General features: G+C 41.6%; 1 protein-coding gene across 1 annotated transcript; it reads left to right on the forward strand.

Moving 5' to 3' along the window:
* The first annotated feature begins 1,197 nt into the window (after positions 1–1,197).
* Positions 1,198–19,250, forward strand: LOC139446653 (uncharacterized). The gene is made up of 2 exons (XM_071227927.1): positions 1,198–1,365; positions 18,795–19,250. Exons 1-2 carry the CDS (start codon positions 1,198–1,200, stop codon positions 19,248–19,250), a joined length of 624 nt encoding a protein of 207 aa, XP_071084028.1.
* The last annotated feature ends 153 nt before the right edge of the window (positions 19,251–19,403 follow it).

Consider the following 19,403-nt stretch of genomic DNA (forward strand, 5'->3'; position numbering starts at 1 on the left):
CAATTGGCCGCCAGAGGGAGCTTATTCAACAGGACAACGCTCCACCGCACACAGCTCGTGTCACGGAAGACTACCCACATAATGTCAACATCAACGTTTTTCCCTGGCTGTCGAGGTCTCCAGATCTCAACCTAATCGAACACCTCTTGGATGAACTCGATCGACGTGTACATCATCGTCAGAAAACGCCGCAGACACTTCCACAACTGGCCAACGCGTTACTTGCAGAAAGGCGCAGAAGTGCGCAGGACAGAATTCGTACTCTTATCCAGTCAGTGCCGAGGAGATGCAGAGCCGTGATTGCTGCCAGGGGCGGTCACACGAGATACGAGTTCAGCGCCACCTTGTGGCCTTATGTGACATGCCAGTTTTCAGTGCCTTTGTACAACGACAACATATGACTATCGAGCTCCAAAATTTCATATTTGTATCTATGATATTAAATTAAACATATCGACTTTAGGTACAATAAATTTACTAAAAATCTACTTGTGGGTGACTTGTTTTGAAGAGTGCATATGGTCCATAAATTTTCTGTTTGAAATGTGTCAATACCCATAGTGTGTGCCTGTACCCTCAAAAAGAAAACAAAGTGATAAAAAACAACATAAGAGGGTTGACGGCTTAGGTCTGGGAACAGTCCTGTTTAGTTGATTGTTGCGAACATTACATGATGTCATGCAGGTATATCCGCCCCAAAACATTCAGTTAATTGAACAACTCTTTCGCTGTGAAAAGTCAGTAAAATAAAGAGGGGGCTGTGACATTTGGTAAATGGACAAACTTGAGGAACGACAGTGATCCGCTACATGCAGAACACGTACAACACTAGGGAAGGATGCCCCTTCCTATTCACTATAAAGAGTTAGGAAGCAGAGTCTAAGCGTGGCTGGGAGCCTTGAAGACGACCCCCGTCCTGGGAGGCCTGTGATGTCACTGGATTCAAACAACACCCAAAACAGCAGATACATTTGACAACAACGCCACCAAAGAAGGTCAATAATGTCCCATCAACTGAAAGGGTATGGCCTCCGTGTTCTGGGATCCCGATGGTGTCTATATCTTACAAAAGGCCAGACAATAAATCGAGCCTATTATGCTGTGCGTTAGAGGCAATTAGGGGATGAACTTAGGACTAGGAGAGAAGGTGTACTCTTCCACCCGGACAATGCACCATTACGAAAGTGAGTCATTGTAATGGCTACAATCCACGAGTGCAGCATTGGAATCCTTCAGCACCCTCCTTATTGTCCTGACCTGGTTCCGTCACACTTTCATCTGTTCCCAAACCTGAAGAAAGCTCTCGACGGAACCCATTTCAGCTGTAACGATGACGTCATAGCAGTTGTGGAGAACCTTTCAGGGGTCAGACAAGAGAAAGGCTTGGAATAAGCTCCCTCCAACATCGTTGGCAAAAGTGTATCAGTGTGTTGGGGATGAAGTTAAAGGTAAAGTGTTTCTGTGTGGGACTGAAAACTGTTGAGTTATCCCTCGTATCAACAACATAAACACTGATGTCACACCCACAGAACATACCTTGTATCCATACACCGTTGTCATGACAACAGTATACGACTACAGTGTATGACAACAGTGTCTGCAGATCAACAAAGCTAACCCGTTAATCGTTTAATAGCATGTTTATTTCCATCATACTGCCTTGAACATATACATAAATTTAGCTGAAGATATTTCAACTTTGGAATTCGCCTTGTATCGAGATTACATTATCGCATGACAATAATGTATGGCCATTGTTCCCACCACAGAGCCATTCCGGCCTTCTTCACAACGTTATATATCTACATGGACAGAGTAAAGGCTTGGATGACTAATTTCCCAGAAGAAGGGCCCTCGTCTCCAGCAGTCTGAATACCCTTCCTACCTGTACAAAATCTTTAGGTACGCGTTAGTAATGTGTAATCATTTAATAGAATATGAAAACGCTACAACAATAGTAGGAACATTAGGAACGATCGCTTGAATCGCACAGTGAATTTATTATAGATTTGTATAGACGTGAATTGTCTATGCGGGTATCGAGCGGCGCGTCGATGAAAATGTATGTAATTTGTAAGGAAATGTGGTTGACAGGCGAGACCTTTAAGTATATTTTCAAAATTCAATTAGAAATTTGATATTGCCCTTTGCACTGTGATGACCTCTGAATGTTTATTACAAAAAAATGAACTCATATCATTTTGAAGTTTAGATTTAGAAAGTTAGAAAAGCATATGTATGTAGGATGTAATTACGGTAAATTGTGTCCGTCTTTCTTGTCAGAGGGATTTTGTAAAGCCAAATTGTAACACGGTCGATAAAGCCCGAGACAGCTGAACCCCTTTGGTTGTCCTTGTTGCAGTGACAATGTCTGTATAATCTATGACATGTTGCAGCTCCTTCAATATGTGATCCTGAAGAGCTATATCAGAATTAACCCACACATTTACGCTGGGTCAGTCATGTTTAAATTGTCTTACATCCGATCAACAGTAACCCTGGGATCTGTTGCTGTTGGACTGTGTGCACGCCTTCACCTTGAGGACAAAACATGTCAAGTAATGAAAGTGTGCTGACATTAATTTATCTGATGCCAGATCCAGGTAGTTGGTTTCCATTCCCACACTCTTACTTACAATATCATCTCCTATGGAGAGTATCTATTTATACATATTTACTTATGATGTACATTTCTACATCATCTCTTACTTATAGTGTACATTCCTATACCATCTCTTACTTATGATGTACTTTCCCATAACATCTCTTACTTATGGAGTACTTTCCTATACCATCTCTTACTTATGGTGTACTTTCCCATAACATATCCTACTTATGGAGTACTTTCCTATACCATCTCTTACTTATGGTGTACTTTCCCATAACATCTCTTACTTATGGAGTACTTTCCTATACCATATCTTACTTATGATGTACTTTCCTATAACATCTCTTACTTATAGTGTACATTCCTATACCATCTCTTACTTATGGTGTACTTTCCTATAAAATATCTTACTTATAGTGTACATTCCTATACCATCTCTTACTTATGGTGTACTTTCCTATACCATATCTTACTTCTGATGTACTTTCCTATACCATCTCTTACTTATGGAGTACTTTCCTATACCATCTCTTACTTATGGTGTACTTTCCTATACCATCTCTTACTTATAGTGTACATTCCTATACCATCTCTTACTTATGGTGTACTTTCCTATACCATCTCTTACTTATGGTGTACATTCCTATACCATCTCTTACTTATGGTGTACTTTACTATAATATCTCTTACTTACGTTGTACATTCCTATAACATCTCTTACTTATGGTGGTGTACTTTCCTATAACATCTCTTACTTATGGTGTACATTCCTATACAATCACTTACTTATGGTGTACATTCCTATACCATCTCTTATTGATAGTGTACATTCCTATACCATCTCTTACTTATGGTGTACTTTCCTATATCAACTCTTACTGATGGTGTAGTTGTGTTGTTGTGTAAGTTGTATTGTTATGTCAGTTGTATTCTTACATCAGATGTATTGTTATGTTAGTTGTTTTGTTAAACTATGTTGTATTGTTATGTTAGTTGTATTATTATGATAGTTTTATTGTATTGTTATGTCAGTTGTATTGTTATGTTACTTGTATTGTTACATCAGTTGTATACTTATGTCAGTTGTATTGTTATGTTACTTGTATTGTTATGTCAGTTTTTTACTTATGCCAGTTGTATTGTTATGTGAGTTGCATTGTTATGTTAGTTGTATTATTATGTCAGCTGTATACTTATGTCAGTTGCATTGTTATGTTCGTTGTATTATTATGATAGTTGAATTGTATTGTTATGTCAGTTATATTGTCATAGTAGTTGTGTTATGACGTTTGTTGTATTGTTCTGTCAGTTGCATTGTTGTCTTAGTCGTATTTGTATGTTAGTTGTATGGTTAAGGTAGTTGTATTGTTATGTTAGTTGTGTTGTTATGTTAGTTGTATTGTTATGTTAGTTGCGTTGTTATGTGAGTCGTGTTGTTCTGTAAGTTGTATTGTTATGTTAGTTGTGTTGTTATGTTAGTTGAGTTGTTATGTTAGTTGTGTTGTTCTGTTAGTTGTGTGGTTATGTTAGTTGTGTTGTAATGTTAGTTGTGTTGTTATGTTAGTTGTATTGTTATGTTAGCTCTGTTGTTATGTCAGTTGTGTTGTTATGTTAGTTGTGTTGTTATGTTAGTTGTATTGTTATGTTAGTTGTGTTGTTATGTTAGTTGTATTGTTATGTTAGTTGTATTGTTATGTCAGTTGTATTGTTATGTTAGTTGTGTTGTTATGTTAGTTGTGTTGTTATGTGAGTTGTGTTGTTATGTTAGTTGTGTTTTTATGTTAGTTTTATTGTTATGTTAGTTGTGTTGTTATGTTAGTTGTGTTGTTATGTGAGTTGTGTTGTTATGTTAGTTGTATTGTTATGTTAGTTGTATTGTTATGTTAGTTGTGTTTTTATGTTAGTTTTATTGTTATGTTAGTTGTGTTTTTATGTTAGTTTTATTGTTATGTTAGTTGTGTTGTTATGTCAGTTGTATTGTTATGTTAGCTGTGTTGTTATGTTAGTTGTATTGTGATGTCAGTTGTATTGTTATATTAGTTGTATGTTTTTTTAGTTGTATTTTTATGGTAGTTGTGTTGTTACTTTAGTTGTATTGTTATAATAGTTGTATTGTTATGTCAGTTGTGTTGTTATGTCAGTTGTATTGTCATTTCAGGTGTATTGCTACGGTATTTGTATTGTTATGTCAGTTTTATTTTCAAGGTAGTTAAATTGTTACGTTAATTTTATGGTTGTGTCAGTTATATTGTTATGGTAGTTATATTGTTATGCCAGTTGACATATCTGTGTGGAAGTGATGGATGTCCAAGAGACAAATGTATGTAAAAAAAAAATATATGTCCATGAGATATGGCTTTGTAGAAGTGACGGCTGTCCACGACACAAGTGATTGCTGTCTGCAACACAAATTTATGTATAAATGCTGGCTGTCTACAACACAGTTTTATGACAAGATGTTGGCTGTCTACAACACAAGTTTATGTAGAAATGATGGTTGTCTACAACACAAGATTATGTGGAAATGATGGCTGCCTAAAACACAGGTTTATGTAGAAATGATGGCTGTCTACAACACAGTTTTATGACAAGATGTTGGCTGTCTACAACACAAGTTTATGTAGAAATGATGGTTTTCTACAACGCAAGTTTATGTGGAAGTGATGGCTGTCTACAACACAAGTTTGTGTAGAAATGATGGCTGTCTACAACGCAAGATTGTGAATGATTGATGTCAGAAACACAATTTTATGTAGAAATGTTGGCTGTCTACAACACAGGTTTATGTAGAAATGATGGCTGTCTACAACACAAGTTTATGTAGAAATGATGGTCTTCTACAACACAAGTTTATGTGGAAATGATGGCTGTCTAAAAAACAAGTTTATGTGGACATGATGTCTGTCTACAACGCAAGTTTATGTAGAAATGATGGCTGTCTACAACGCAAGTTTATGTAGATATGATGGCCGTCTATAACACAAGTTTATGTAGAAATGATGGTCGTCTACAACACAAGTTTATGTGGAAATGATGGCTGTCTACAACACAAGTTTATATGGACATGATGGCTGTCTACAACAAAAGTTTATGTGGACATGATGGCTGTCTACAACTCAAGTTTGTGTAGAAATGATGGCTGTCTACAACTCAGGTTCATGTGGAAATGATGGCTGTCTACAACTCAAGTTCATGTGGAATTGATTGCTGTCTACAACACAAGTTTATGTGGAAATGATGGCTGTCTACAACACAAATTTATCTTGAAATGATGGTTGTCTACAACTCAAGTTCATGTGGAATTGATGGCTGTCTACAACTCAAGTTCATGTGGAATTGATGGCTGTCTGCAACACAAATTTACGTTGAAATGATGGTTGTCTACAACACAAGTTTTTGTTGAAATGATGGCTGTCTTCAACTCAAGTTTAGGTGAAAATGTTGGCTGTCTACAACACAACTTCTTGTTGAAGTGATGGCTGTCTTCAACTCAAGTTTAGGTGAAAATGTTGGCTGTCTACAACACAAGTTTATGTGGAAATGATGGCTGTCTACAACTCAAGTTTATGTAGAAATGATGGTTGTCTACAACACAAGTTTTTTTGTGAAATTGATGGCTGTCTACAACACAAGTTTATGTGGAAATAATGGTTGTCTACAACACAAGTTTATGTGGAAATCATGGCTGTCTACAACGCAAGTTTATGTAAAAATGATGGCTGTCTACAACGCAAGTTTGTGTAGAAATGATGGCTGTCTACAACACAAAATTGTGTGGAAATGTTAGCTGTCTACAACACTATTCTATGTAGAAATGATGGCTATCTACAACGCAAGTTCATGTAGAAATGATGGCTGTCTACAACACAAGTTTGTGAATGATTGATGTCGGAAACACAATTTTATGTAACAATATAGGCTGTCTACAACACAATTTTCTGTAGAAATGATGGCCGTCTAGAACACGAGTTTATGTAGAAATGATGGATGTCTACAGCACAAGTTAGTGAATGATTGAAGTCGGAAACACAATTTTATGTAGAAATGCTGGCTGTCTATAACACAAGTTTATGTAGAAATGATGGATGTCTACAGCATAAGTTAGTGAATGATTGATGTCGGAAACACAATTGTATGTGTACACAATTTTATGTGCACAACACGCGTTTTCAACAAGGCATGTCTACTCAGGAGTGATGGGCGTCTACGAGACATATCTCTGTGAAAGTAATGAATGTCCACGAGATATGTACTTGAAAACGTTGAACGTTCTCTACAGACAAGTCAATGTAGAAGTGATGGATATCAACGACACAAGTGATGGATGTCTCCAACACAAATTTGTGTAGAAATGATGAATGCCCAAGTCAATATAGAAGTGATGGATGTCAACGAGATACCCAGTCCATATAGAAGTGATGGATGTCCACGAGATACCCAGTCCATATAGAAGTGATGGATGTCCACGAGATACCCAGTCCATATAGAAGTGATGGATGTCAACGAGATACCCAGTCCATATAGAAGTGATGGATGTCCACGAGATACCCAGTCCACATAGAAGTGATGGATGTCCACGAGATTACCAGTCCATATAGAAGTGATGGATGTCCACGAGATACCCAGTCCATATAGAAGTGATGGATGTCCACGAGATTACCAGTCCATATAGAAGTGATGGATGTCCACGAGATACCCAGTCCATATAGAAGTGATGAGATCTGCATGAGACAAACCTGTGTAGCCGTTATCTCTACGACACATGAGTGGGCGTGTTGGTGGTGACCGCCTATATGTTGTGACCATGTAGTCCCATCTGTTCAGTAATCGGTGCACTACACCCCCAGGACCTGGCCGGCCAGCACACGGTTCACACCTACAGTTTGCACAACGCTTACACTGTCATCTTTCCGAGCAATTCCAATTGCCATTGAGTGCGACAACCTGGTCTCTGACAGGCATGTATGGTGTTAATTCGCGTACGTTCAAAGAGATACTGCTTAACACGGCGTAATCATTAGGAACACACGTTGAAAGGTTTTAAACGTCTAATCCTAGAGGTATCTGTTTGGTAGTGTTTACAGTGTCTTTAAACAACTACGAGCTAATTACCTCGCCTTAGATGTTCCCCAACATCTGGATTAGAGGCGAGGACGGTACGCGAGACTTCTTCCCAGTCGAATGTCTTTCCACGCTCCGATGTGGTTGTTTTACATATACGCGGTTCATGGACACACCTTCTGGTTACATTTGTGCTTTGAAATAGTCCGTCCGTCCGTCCGTCCGTCCGTCCGTCCGTCCGTCCGTCCGCCCGTCAGTCAGTCAGTCAGTCCGTCCGTCCGTCCGTCCGTCCGTCCGTCCGTCCGTCAGTCAGTCAGTTAGCCAGTCAGTCCGTCCGTCCGTCCATCAGTTAATCAGTCAGTCCACCAGTCAGGCAGTCAGATTTCGACACATTGTGATCTAACTGCAATAATGCTGACTGTAAGACTCCGTTATCTAATTGTTGTACTGACTGTGACCCTTTGTTAAATAATTCTAATATACCTGGCTGAAGTTATCCGTGCTATGCGGTAATATAGGATATTGCTGACAGTGACCCTTTCATAATGTAACTGTGATATTGCTGACAGTGACCCTTTCATGATGTAACTGTAATCTTGCTGACAGTGACCCTTTCACGATGTAACTGTAATACTGCTGACATTGACCCTTTCATGATGTAACTGTAATATTGCTGAGAGTGACCCTTTCACGATGTAACTGTGATATTGCTGAATGAAACCCTCACGATATAACTGTGATATTGCTGAATGAAACCCTCACGATGTAACTGTGATATTGCTGAATGAAACCCTCACGATGTAACTGTGATATTGCTGACAGTGACCCTTTCATGATGTAACTGTGATATTGCTGACAGTGACCCTTTCATGATGTAACTGTAATATTGCTGACAGTGACCCTTTCACGATGTAACTGTGATATTGCTGACATTGACCCTTTCATGATGTAACTGTAATATTGCTGACAGTGACCCTTTCATGATGTAACTGTAATATTGCTGAATGAAACCCTCACGATGTAACTGTAATATTGCTGACAGTGAACCTTTCATGATATAACTGTAATATTGTTGAATGAAAACCTCGATATGCAACAAAGCTCACTGAAGCCCTCTGTGGCACAACTGTAGCATTGCTGAGTGCCACCCTCTGTCATATACGAATATTCAAGCATTGTGTTCGCGTCTCTGATGACTTTGGCCAGAACTAAAGTCGCAGGAGTTGTCTCCCTTTGCTACCACTGCCATTGTCTATCATCAGCGGGTCTGGTTAAGGAACGTCACGAGGTGTGTGTCAGCTGATCGGGTGAAGGAACGTCATGAGGTGTGTGTCAGCTGATCGGGTTAAGGAACGTCATGAGGTGTATGTCAGCTGATCGGGTTGTGGAAGAAAGTGTAATGAAATGTGTGTCAGCTGATCGGGTTATCGAAGAAAGCGTCATGAAATGTGTGTCAGCTGATCGGGTTGTGGAAGAAAGCGTCATGAAATGTGTTTCAGCTGATCGGGTTGTGGAAGAAAGCGTAATGAAATGTGTGTCAGCTGATCGGGTTATCGAAGAAAGCGTCATGAAATGTGTTTCAGCTGATCGGGTTGTGGAAGAAATCGTCATGAAATGTGTTTCAGTTGATCGGGTTGTGGAAGAAAGCATCATGAAATGTGTTTCAGCTGATCGGGTCGTGGAAGAAAGCATCATGAAATGTGTGTCAGTTGATCGGGTTGTGGAAGAAAGCGTCATGAGGTGTATGTCAGCTGATCGGGTTGTGGAAGAAAGCGTAATGAAATGTGTGTCAGCTGATCGGGTTGTGGAAGAAAGGGTCATGAAATGTGTGTCAGCTGATGGGGTTGTGGAAGAAAGCGTCATGAGGTGTATGTCAGCTGATCGAGTTGTGGAAGAAAGCGTAATGAAATGTGTGTCAGGTGATCGGGTTGTGGAAGAAAGCGTCATGAGGTGTATGTCAGCTGATCGGGTTGTAGAAGAAAGCGTAATGAAATGTGTGTCAGCTGATCGGGTTGTGGAAGAAAGCGTAATGAAATGTATGTCAGCTGATCGAGTTGTGGAAGAAAGCGTCATGAGGTGTATGTCAGCTGATCGGGTTGTGGAAGAAAGCGTAATGAAATGTATGTCAGCTGATTGGGTTGTGGAAGAAAGCGTCATGAAATGTGTTTCAGCTGATCGGGTTGTGGAAGAAAGCGTAATGAAATGTGTGTCAACTGATTAGGGTTGTGGAAGAAAGCATCATGAAATGTGTTTCAGCTGATCGGGTTGTGGAAGAAAGCGTCATGAGGTGTATGTCAGCTGATCGGGTTGTAGAAGAAAGCGTCATGAAATGTATGTCAGCTGATCGGGTTGTGGAAGAAAGCGTAATGAAATGTGTGTCAACTGATTGGGTTGTGGAAAAAAGCGTCATGAAATGCGTGTCAGCTGATCGAGTTGTGGAAGAAAGCGTAATGAAATGTGTGTCAACTGATTGGGTTGTGGAAGAAAGGGTCATGAAATGCGTGTCAGCTGGTCGGGTTGTGGATGGAAACGTCATGAAATGTGTTTCAGCTGATCGGGTTGTGGAAGAAAGCGTAATGAAATGTGTGTCAGCTGATCGGGTTATCGAAGAAAGCGTCATGAAATGTGTGTCAGCTGATCGAGTTGTGGAAGAAAGCGTCATGAAATGTGTGTCGGCTGATTGGGTTGTGGACGAAAGCGTCATGAAATGTGTGTCAGCTGATCAGGTTTTGTAAGAAAGCGTCATGAAATGTGTGTCAGCTGATCGGGTTGTGAAAGAAAGCGTCATGAAATGTGTGTCAGCTGATCGGGTTGTGGATAGAAGCGTCATTATATTTGTGTCAGCTGGTCGGGTTGTGCAAGGAACGTCATGAAACGTGTGTCAGGTGATTGGGTTGTGGACGAAAGCGTCATGAGGTGTGAGTCAGCTGATCGGGTTTTGTAAGGAAGCGTCATGAGGTGAGTGTCAGCTGGTCGGGTGAAGGAAAACGTCACAAGGTATGTGTGGGCTGGTCGGGTTGTGGAGGGAAACGTCATGAAGTGTGTGTCAGCTGGTCGGGTGAATACAACGTCACGAGGTCTGTTTGGGCTGGTCGGGTTGTTGAAGGAAACGTCATGAGGTGTGTGTGGGCTGGTCGGGTGAATTAAACGCCATGAGGTGTGTGTCAGCTGGTCGGGTGAATAAAACGTCACGAGGTATGTTTGGGCTGGTCGGGTTGTTGAAGGAAACGTCATGAGGTGTGTGTGGGCTGGTCGGGTGAATTAAACGTCACGAGGTGTGTGTCAGCTGGTCGGGTTGAGGAGGGAAACGTCATGAAGTGTGTGTGGGCTGAACGGGTCGGGTGAAGGAACGTCATGAGGTGTGTGTCAGCTGGTCGGGTTGTGGAAGGATATGTCATGAGGTGTGTGTCAGCTGGTCGGGTGAAGGAACGTCATGAGATGTGTGTCATCTGGTCGGGTTGTGGAGGGAAACGTCATGAGGTGTGTGTTAGCTGATCGGGTTGTGGAGGGAAACGTCATGAGGTGTGTGGGGGCTAGTTGGGCTGTGAAGGAAACGTCATGAGGTGTGTGTCAGCTGGCCGGGTTGTGGAGGGAAACGTCATGAGGTGTGTGTCGGCTGGTCGGGTTGTGGAAAGAAACGTCATGAGTTGAGCGTCAGCCGGTCGGGTGAAGGAAACGTCACAAGGTATGTGTGGGCTGGTCGGGTTGTGGAAGGAAACGTCATGAGGTGTGTGTCAGCTGGTCGGCTTGTGGAGGGAAACGTCACAAGGTATGTGTGGGCTAGTTGGGTTGTGAAGGAAACGTCACGAGGTATGTGTCGGCTGGTCGGGTTGTGGAAGGAAACGTCATGAGGTGTGTGTCGGCTGGTCGGGTTATGGAAAGAAACGTCATGAGGTGTGTCGGCTGGTCGGGTGAAGGAAACGTCACGAGGTATGTTTGGGCTGGTCGGGTTGTGGAAGGAAACGTCATGAGGTGTGTGTCAGCTGGTCGGGTTGAGGAGGGAAAGGTCACGAGGTATGTTTGGGCTGGTCGGGTTGTGGAAAGAAAGGTCATGAGGTGTGTCGGCTGGTCGGGTGAAGGAAGCGTCACGAGGTATGTGTGGGCTGGTTAGGTTGTGGAAGGAAACGTCATGGGGTGTGTGTCATCTGGTCGGGTTGTGGTGGGAAACGTCATGAGGTGTGTGTCATCTGGTCGGGTTATGGATGGAAACGTCATGAGGTGTGTGTCATCTGGTCGGGTTATGGTGGGACACGTCATGAGGTGTGTGTAAGCTGGTCGGGTGAATTAAACGTCATGAGGTATGTGTCAGCTGGTAGTGTTACGTTGGGAAACGTCATGAGGTGTGTGTGGGCTGGTCGGGTTGTGGTGGGAAACGTCATGAGGTGTGGGTCATCTGGTCGGGTTGTGAAGGGAAACGTCATGAGGTGTGTGTCAGGTGGTCGTGTGAAGGAAACGTCACGAGGTATGTGTTGGCTGGTCGGATTGTAGAAGGAACGTCATGAAGAGTGTGTCAGCTGGTCGGGTTGTGGAGGGAAACGTCATGAGATGTGTGTCAGGTGGTCGTGTGAAGGAAACGTCACGAGGCATGTGTCAACTGGTCGGATTGTAGAAGGAACGTCATGAAGAGTGTGTCAGCTGGTCGGATTGTGGAGGGAAACGTCATGAGATGTGTGTCAGGTGGTCGTGTGAAGGAAACGTCACGAGGCATGTGTCAACTGGTCGGATTGTAGAAGGAACGTCATGAAGAGTGTGTCAGCTGGTCGGATTGTGGAGGGAATTGTCAAGAGGTGTGTGTCATCTGGTCGGGTTGTAGAAGGAACGTCATGAAGTGTGTGTCATCTGGTCGGGTTGTGAAAGGAACGTCATGAACTGTGTTTCATCTGCTCGGGTTGTGAAAGGAACGTCATGCAGTGGGTGTCATCTGGTCGGGTTGTGAAAGGAACGTCATGCAGTGTGTGTCATCTTGTCGGGTTGTGAAAGGAACGTCATGAAGTGTGTGTCATCTGGTCGGGTTGTGAAAGGAACGTCATGAAGTGTGTTTCATCTGCTCGGGTTGTGAACATGAAAGAAAACGTCCTGGAGAATATGTATGTTTACGTCTGAAAGTTGCCTTTATTAAGTTCAATGTTTCTTCATTAAGTGACCAACTCCGGCTGAATTCCATGTACTAATTTGTATAAAATTATATTAGGTCTCATTTTAATCATTTGCATTGTAACTTAACTGAAAATATACATGAAATAGCGAATATTGTAACGTGCGAATCTCCTTTCCCTGCTGTCATTACCCCTAGAGTGCAGATTACACAGGCAACATACTGTCACTACCCCTAGAGTGCAGATTACACAGGCAACATACTGTCACTACCACTAGAGTGCAGATTACACAGGAAACATACTGTCACTACCCCTAGAGTGCAGATTACACGGGCAACATACTGTCACTACCCCTAGAGTGCAGATTACACAGGCAACATACTGTTACTACCACTAGAGTGCAGATTACACAGGCAACATACTGTCACTACCCCTAGAGTGCAGATTACACAGGCAAAATACTGTCACTACCACTAGAGTGTAGGTTACACGGGCAACATACTGTCACTGCCCCTAGAGTGTAGATTACACGGGCAACATACTGTCACTACAACTAGAGTGCAGATTACACGGGCAACATACTGTCACTACCACTAGAGTGCAGATTACACAGGCAACATACTGTCACTACAACTAGAGTGTAGATTACACAGGCAACATACTGTCACTACCCCTAGAGTATAGATTACACAGGCAACATACTGTCACTACAACTAGAGTGTAGATTACACAGGCAACATACTGTCACTACCCCTAGAGTGTAGATTACACGGGCAACATACTGTCACTACCCCTAGAGTGTAGGTTACAAAGGCAACATACTGTCACTACCCCTAGAGTGTAGGTTACACAGGCAACATACTGTCGCTACCCCTAGAGTGCAGATTACACAGGCAAAATACTGTCACTACCACTAGAGTGCAGATTACACAGGCAACATACTGTCACTACCCCTAGAGTGTAGATTACACGGGCAACATACTGTCACTACCCCTAGAGTATAGATTACACAGGCAACATACTGTCACTACAACTAGAGTGTAGATTACACAGGCAACATACTGTCACTACCCCTAGAGTGTAGGTTACACGGGCAACATACTGTCACTACCCCTAGAGTGTAGGTTACAAAGGCAACATACTGTCACTACCCCTAGAGTGTAGATTACACAGGCAACATACTGTCACCACCCCTAGAGTGCAGATTACACGGGCAACATACTGTCACTACCACTAGAGTGCAGATTACACAGGCAACATACTGTCACTACAACTAGAGTGTAGATTACACAGGCAACATACTGTCACTACCCCTAGAGTGCAGATTACACGGGCAACATACTGTCACTACCCCTAGAGTGTAGATTACACAGGCAACATACTGTCACTACCCCTAGAGTGTAGATTACACAGGCAACATACTGTCACTGCCCCTAGAGTGTAGATTACACGGGCAACATACTGTCACTACCCCTAGAGTGTAGATTACACGGGCAACATACTGTCACTACCCCTAGAGTGTAGATTACACGGGCAACATACTGTCACTACCCCTAGAGTGTAGATTACACAGGCAACATACTGTCACTGCCCCTAGAGTGCAGATTACACAGGCAACATACTGTCACTACCCCTAGAGTGCAGATTACACAGGCAACATACTGTCACTACAACTAGAGTGTAGATTACACAGGCAACATACTGTCACTACCCCTAGAGTGTAGATTACACAGGCAACATACTGTCACTACCCCTAGAGTGTAGATTACACAGGCAACATACTGTCACTACCCCTAGAGTGTAGGTTACAAAGGCAACATACTGTCACTACCCCTAGAGTGTAGGTTACACGGGCAACATACTGTCACTACACCTAGAGTGTAGGTTACACGGGCAACATACTGTCACTACCCCTAGAGTGTAGATTACACAGGCAACATACATACTATCATCTGCTTGTAGTTAGGGCTATTTGCGATGTCCATAACACACTGTATTCAAACTGTTTCATCCTGAACAGCTGTAGTCTATGTGAAGCCTCCTGAGTGTACACAGGCAATAGGATCGCTGACTTTGAGCACCCTAAAGAGTCGGATCACCACTTAAAATGGTCATACTGTGGGCATCTGTTTGAAATAGCAAAACACAATATGACCTGAAGACATATTTAATGATCAAAAGACCGTTGTCATGTGCCACACAATGCCAACACGTGACCAGTAATCTATCAGATCACCCATCAACATGAGAGTATCTGACCAAATCTGAAACGTCCACAATTCACGAAAACAAATTCATTTTCCAAAACACCAACTCGGACGTGTGAGATCCACGTGATGCGACCACAGCCTGGCACGGTCGTCTCATGCTCCCAAACAGTGTTTGGCTGGTTGCCAAGGGAAGATGTTCCACTCTTCAGTTAGAGCATTGTCGAGTTCCTGTAGAGTTGCCGGAAGGACATGTCATCAAAACTTGATCCTCTGCAAACTTTGAGTAGTAACCCTAACCCTAACAACAAATCTGTGACATCATACCATGGCATTATTGCCAGAGTTATGTGTCTTGGGAACAATTCTCTGAGAAGAACAACAGGGAATCGGGTCATTCACTCACATCGCTAAACAGTAGCCGACACAGCTGGTAATGAAAGTTGCGTCTTCGTGTGATCTAATAAGCAGTTACAAATGTATGTTTTCTGTGGCAAAACTGCGTCTACATGTGCTGTGGCTTTATACTCTAATGTGAATTCATACATAACTTTGGGAGCACATTTTTTTGGTAAAGTTCTGAAGAAACTACAAGAATATCCCCGCCACACACCCTACCCCAAAGACACAGAATGAATGGAGGATAAGTGACCACTGAACTACTAGTATTATTAACTCATACCTCCTGCAGATAGTTGACCAGTTTAAGGGTGTATTGGGGAACGAGGCAGCTGATGTTTTGGCGCACTGTGACTGCCACTGACTGTCGTCAACTCCAATATCATTAAAATCAGATCTTAGTTCTCGCTACCGCTAAACAAAGTAGCGGTAGCGAGATCTTGGATCTGATTTTAATGAGATTGTCGTCAACTCATAATGCCGGTGTAATGGTGTGATTTTACGTATGCACCAAATCCATCAACATGAAAATTGAAACATTTGCATTCTAGAATTACAAATAAGTCAACTGAGTCAACCGGGATTACCACATTTCTAGCCGCCATTGTTTTTTTTATTAAACTGTTTTGTTCAGTTGAAAGTTTTGTCTATGTGGACCGACCATTTGAGATTGTGTAATGAAATATCAAATAGTTCGGCCCTTTTTTAAACGCAAGCTTTGCAGCAGCGATCAAAAGAATATCCTGTCCTGATCAAACAATGCTCATATGATGAATGGACGATGTGGCAGAGATTCAGGTAAACGGGATTTTACTCAGGTGAGGTGGTGAGGTGAAATTGTGTTTAAGGTCGCTTCCAACATTATTGCATTTATATAGCGACTTGCATCTACGTGTGGCGTGTAGCTGTCTGTGCTAGTGCTAAATGATGCCGATTTTATAGTGCTAGCCCATTGAGATATCATGCCGCTTTTCAACATGAATAACCCACTCAGACACAGTATACTGACTCCGAGCCGACCAGTCCTTGTTTTAGCCCCTCAATGCCGAGCGCCAGACAGGGTATAAACTAAATATCTTTTGAAGTAAGACGAGTTCTATGGATGAACAATATATATCTTTTAACGTCTTTTAGTATGACGCGACCGGGGATCGAACCCGAACTCTCTGGGCGAACGCTCTTCCATCAGACCACGGATGCGGTACATGAGCAAATGTAATTGAGTATGTAATAAGTACTAAGTAGTGATATTTTTAACATTGTAAAAGATTTGATGTTATTTCTCGACATGAGTCGCAGTATCTCCCACTCAACTTATCTTTACGAGCCACGAGTCAAATCAACCACAGACAAAGATCATAAACGAAGTTATTTTAAATTTAAATGGGATTATAGAATGGAATAAAGTTTTCTAAATAATCTTTTATCCGATACCTTTTCGTATATGATTGATACGGCTTTCGATGTTTTTTTTCAAACATTGATGAAAGCATAAAAAAAAACGGATGCATTTAAATATGCTGGGGAAAATAGGAAGCGGGATTTAAACCAGGTATAGAAAACAGGAATCGTTTGACTGGGAACGTGAGTTGTTAATATCCGCAGGAGACATAGAGATGTAGAGTCGCTATCTTGCTTCATTGCAGCCAGAGATAAATATATTTCTAGACAGAGAAAGCAAAATTACTATTTCTTAATAAAAAAAAAGAAAGTCTAGAAAATAGTATTTCATCTTTAATGGAGTATCAGGCAGCCCTGAAAAACACAAAATAAGAAAGGAAAGAAAAATGACATAGATATTAATAAAAGGTTTGAATATTTTAAAGACGTATTTAATGGAACTGAATCAATGACAGATTTTTAGTGGAAATAATAGAAGATGAATGCACTTTGGCCACATATATGATCACAGATTGGATCAACTAATATCAAGGGAGCAAGTATCATCTGGTATGCATGATTTAGAAAACAATGAAAGTTAAGGAACAATAAATTAAAACCAGAATTCCTTAAATCTTCTCTTTGCATCATACTTCCCTATTTAGTGACTTTATTCAATTTAATTCAATTCTCGAAACATCGTTTTTTTCCGAAAGCATCACACTTGGGTTAATTATTCCTGTACGCACAAAGGCAACAACAAATACATATGACATATTTATCTATTAGGTTAGATGTCTACATGGTAAAGACGTTAAAAGATGGTACTTGTTGTTACCCTGTCTGGCGCTCGGCATTAAGGGGCTTAAACAAGGACTGGTCGGCTCGGATTCAGTATACTGTGTCTGAGTGGGGTATTCATGTTAAACTGCAGCATGGTATCTCAGTGAGCTAGCACTATGAATCGGCATCAGTCCGGACTAGTACAAGCAGCCACACACACACGTGCACGCACGTGGCTATATAAGTGCAATAATCTTGGACGCCACGTTAAACCCCATTTCACCTCTCCTCACCTCACCTTGAAACAAGAGGGGAGACAGCATTAAGTTTCTTGGGGTTTATTCAAGCAAGTGTCAAGACATATCATTCAAAAATACATTAATTCATTTAGAATAATGACAAACAATGGTAATAATGATAACACTATCCTAGATATATAGATAGATAGAAAACGACAATTATATACTTATAGGATGTAACTGGCTAGGTAACGAAACCTAGTACTATATTTGATTACTTGCCCATGATGATGAAATATAAAAAGAACGAATGCGTTGTTATATACTATTTAATGGGCGGACTGATGGAAAATATGAAATAACTGACCTACTTATGCAACAAGTATTGCTCGAAGTAGTTGTGTTAACTCCAAGCCACATGTATGCTACTCCTCCGCATGGAAATCTAGGCATACATACATTGTTGAACATAGACATGGAATGGGGACATGGTCGCGGATGTGGGAATTTAGAAATGGAATATTGGTTTTATACATTAAAGGATATGAACATATATCACGACGACAATATTTGACATATGGCCACTTGACGACAGCACAACTACAAAACATTAAGACGACAACACAATGGCAAGACATAAAGACGACAACACAAGGACAAGACATTTGGACGACAGCACAACGGCAAGACATTAAGACGACAGCACAACCACAAAACATTAAGACTACAGCACAATGTCAAGACATTAAGACGACAGCACAACGACAAGCCATCTGTACGACAACACAACTACAATACATTTTGACGACAGCACAACCACAAAACATTTAGACTACAGCTCAATGACAAGACATTAAGACGACAACACAAGGACAAGACATTTGGACGACAGCACAACGGCAAGACATTTTGACATCACAACGACAAGACATTAAGACGACAGCACAACGACAAAACATTTAGACGACAGCACAACCACAAAACATTTAGCCTACAGCACAACGACAAGACATTTTGACAGCACAACCACAAGACATTAAGACGACAACATAACGATAAGACATTGAGACGACAGCACAACGACAAGACATTTAGACGACAGCACAACGACAAGACATTTGGACGACAGCACAACCACAAAACATTTAGCCTACAGCACAACGACAAGACATTTGGACGACAGCACAACGACAAGACATTTAGACGACAGCACAACCACAAAACATTTAGACTACAGCACAACGACAAGACATTTGGACAACAGCACAAAGAAAAGACATTTAGACGACAGCACAACCACAAAACATTTAGACTACAGCACAACGACAAGACATTTGGACGACAGTACAACCACAAAACATTTAGACGACAGCACAATGACAAGACATTTGGACGACGGCACAACGACAAGACATTTAGACTACAGCACAACGACAAGACATTTGGACGACAGCACAACGACAAGACATTTGGATGACAGCACAACCACAAAACATTTAGACGACAGCACAATGACAAGACATTTGGACGACGGCATAACGACAAGACATTTAGACTACAGCACAACGACAAGACATTTGGACGACAGCAAAACGACAAGACATTAAGACGACAACATAACGATAAGACA

Source organism: Haliotis cracherodii, unplaced genomic scaffold (assembly GCF_022045235.1).
Source record: "Haliotis cracherodii isolate W230 unplaced genomic scaffold, xgHalCrac1.p SCAF_6, whole genome shotgun sequence".
In the NCBI taxonomy this organism is placed as follows: domain Eukaryota; kingdom Metazoa; phylum Mollusca; class Gastropoda; order Lepetellida; family Haliotidae; genus Haliotis; species Haliotis cracherodii.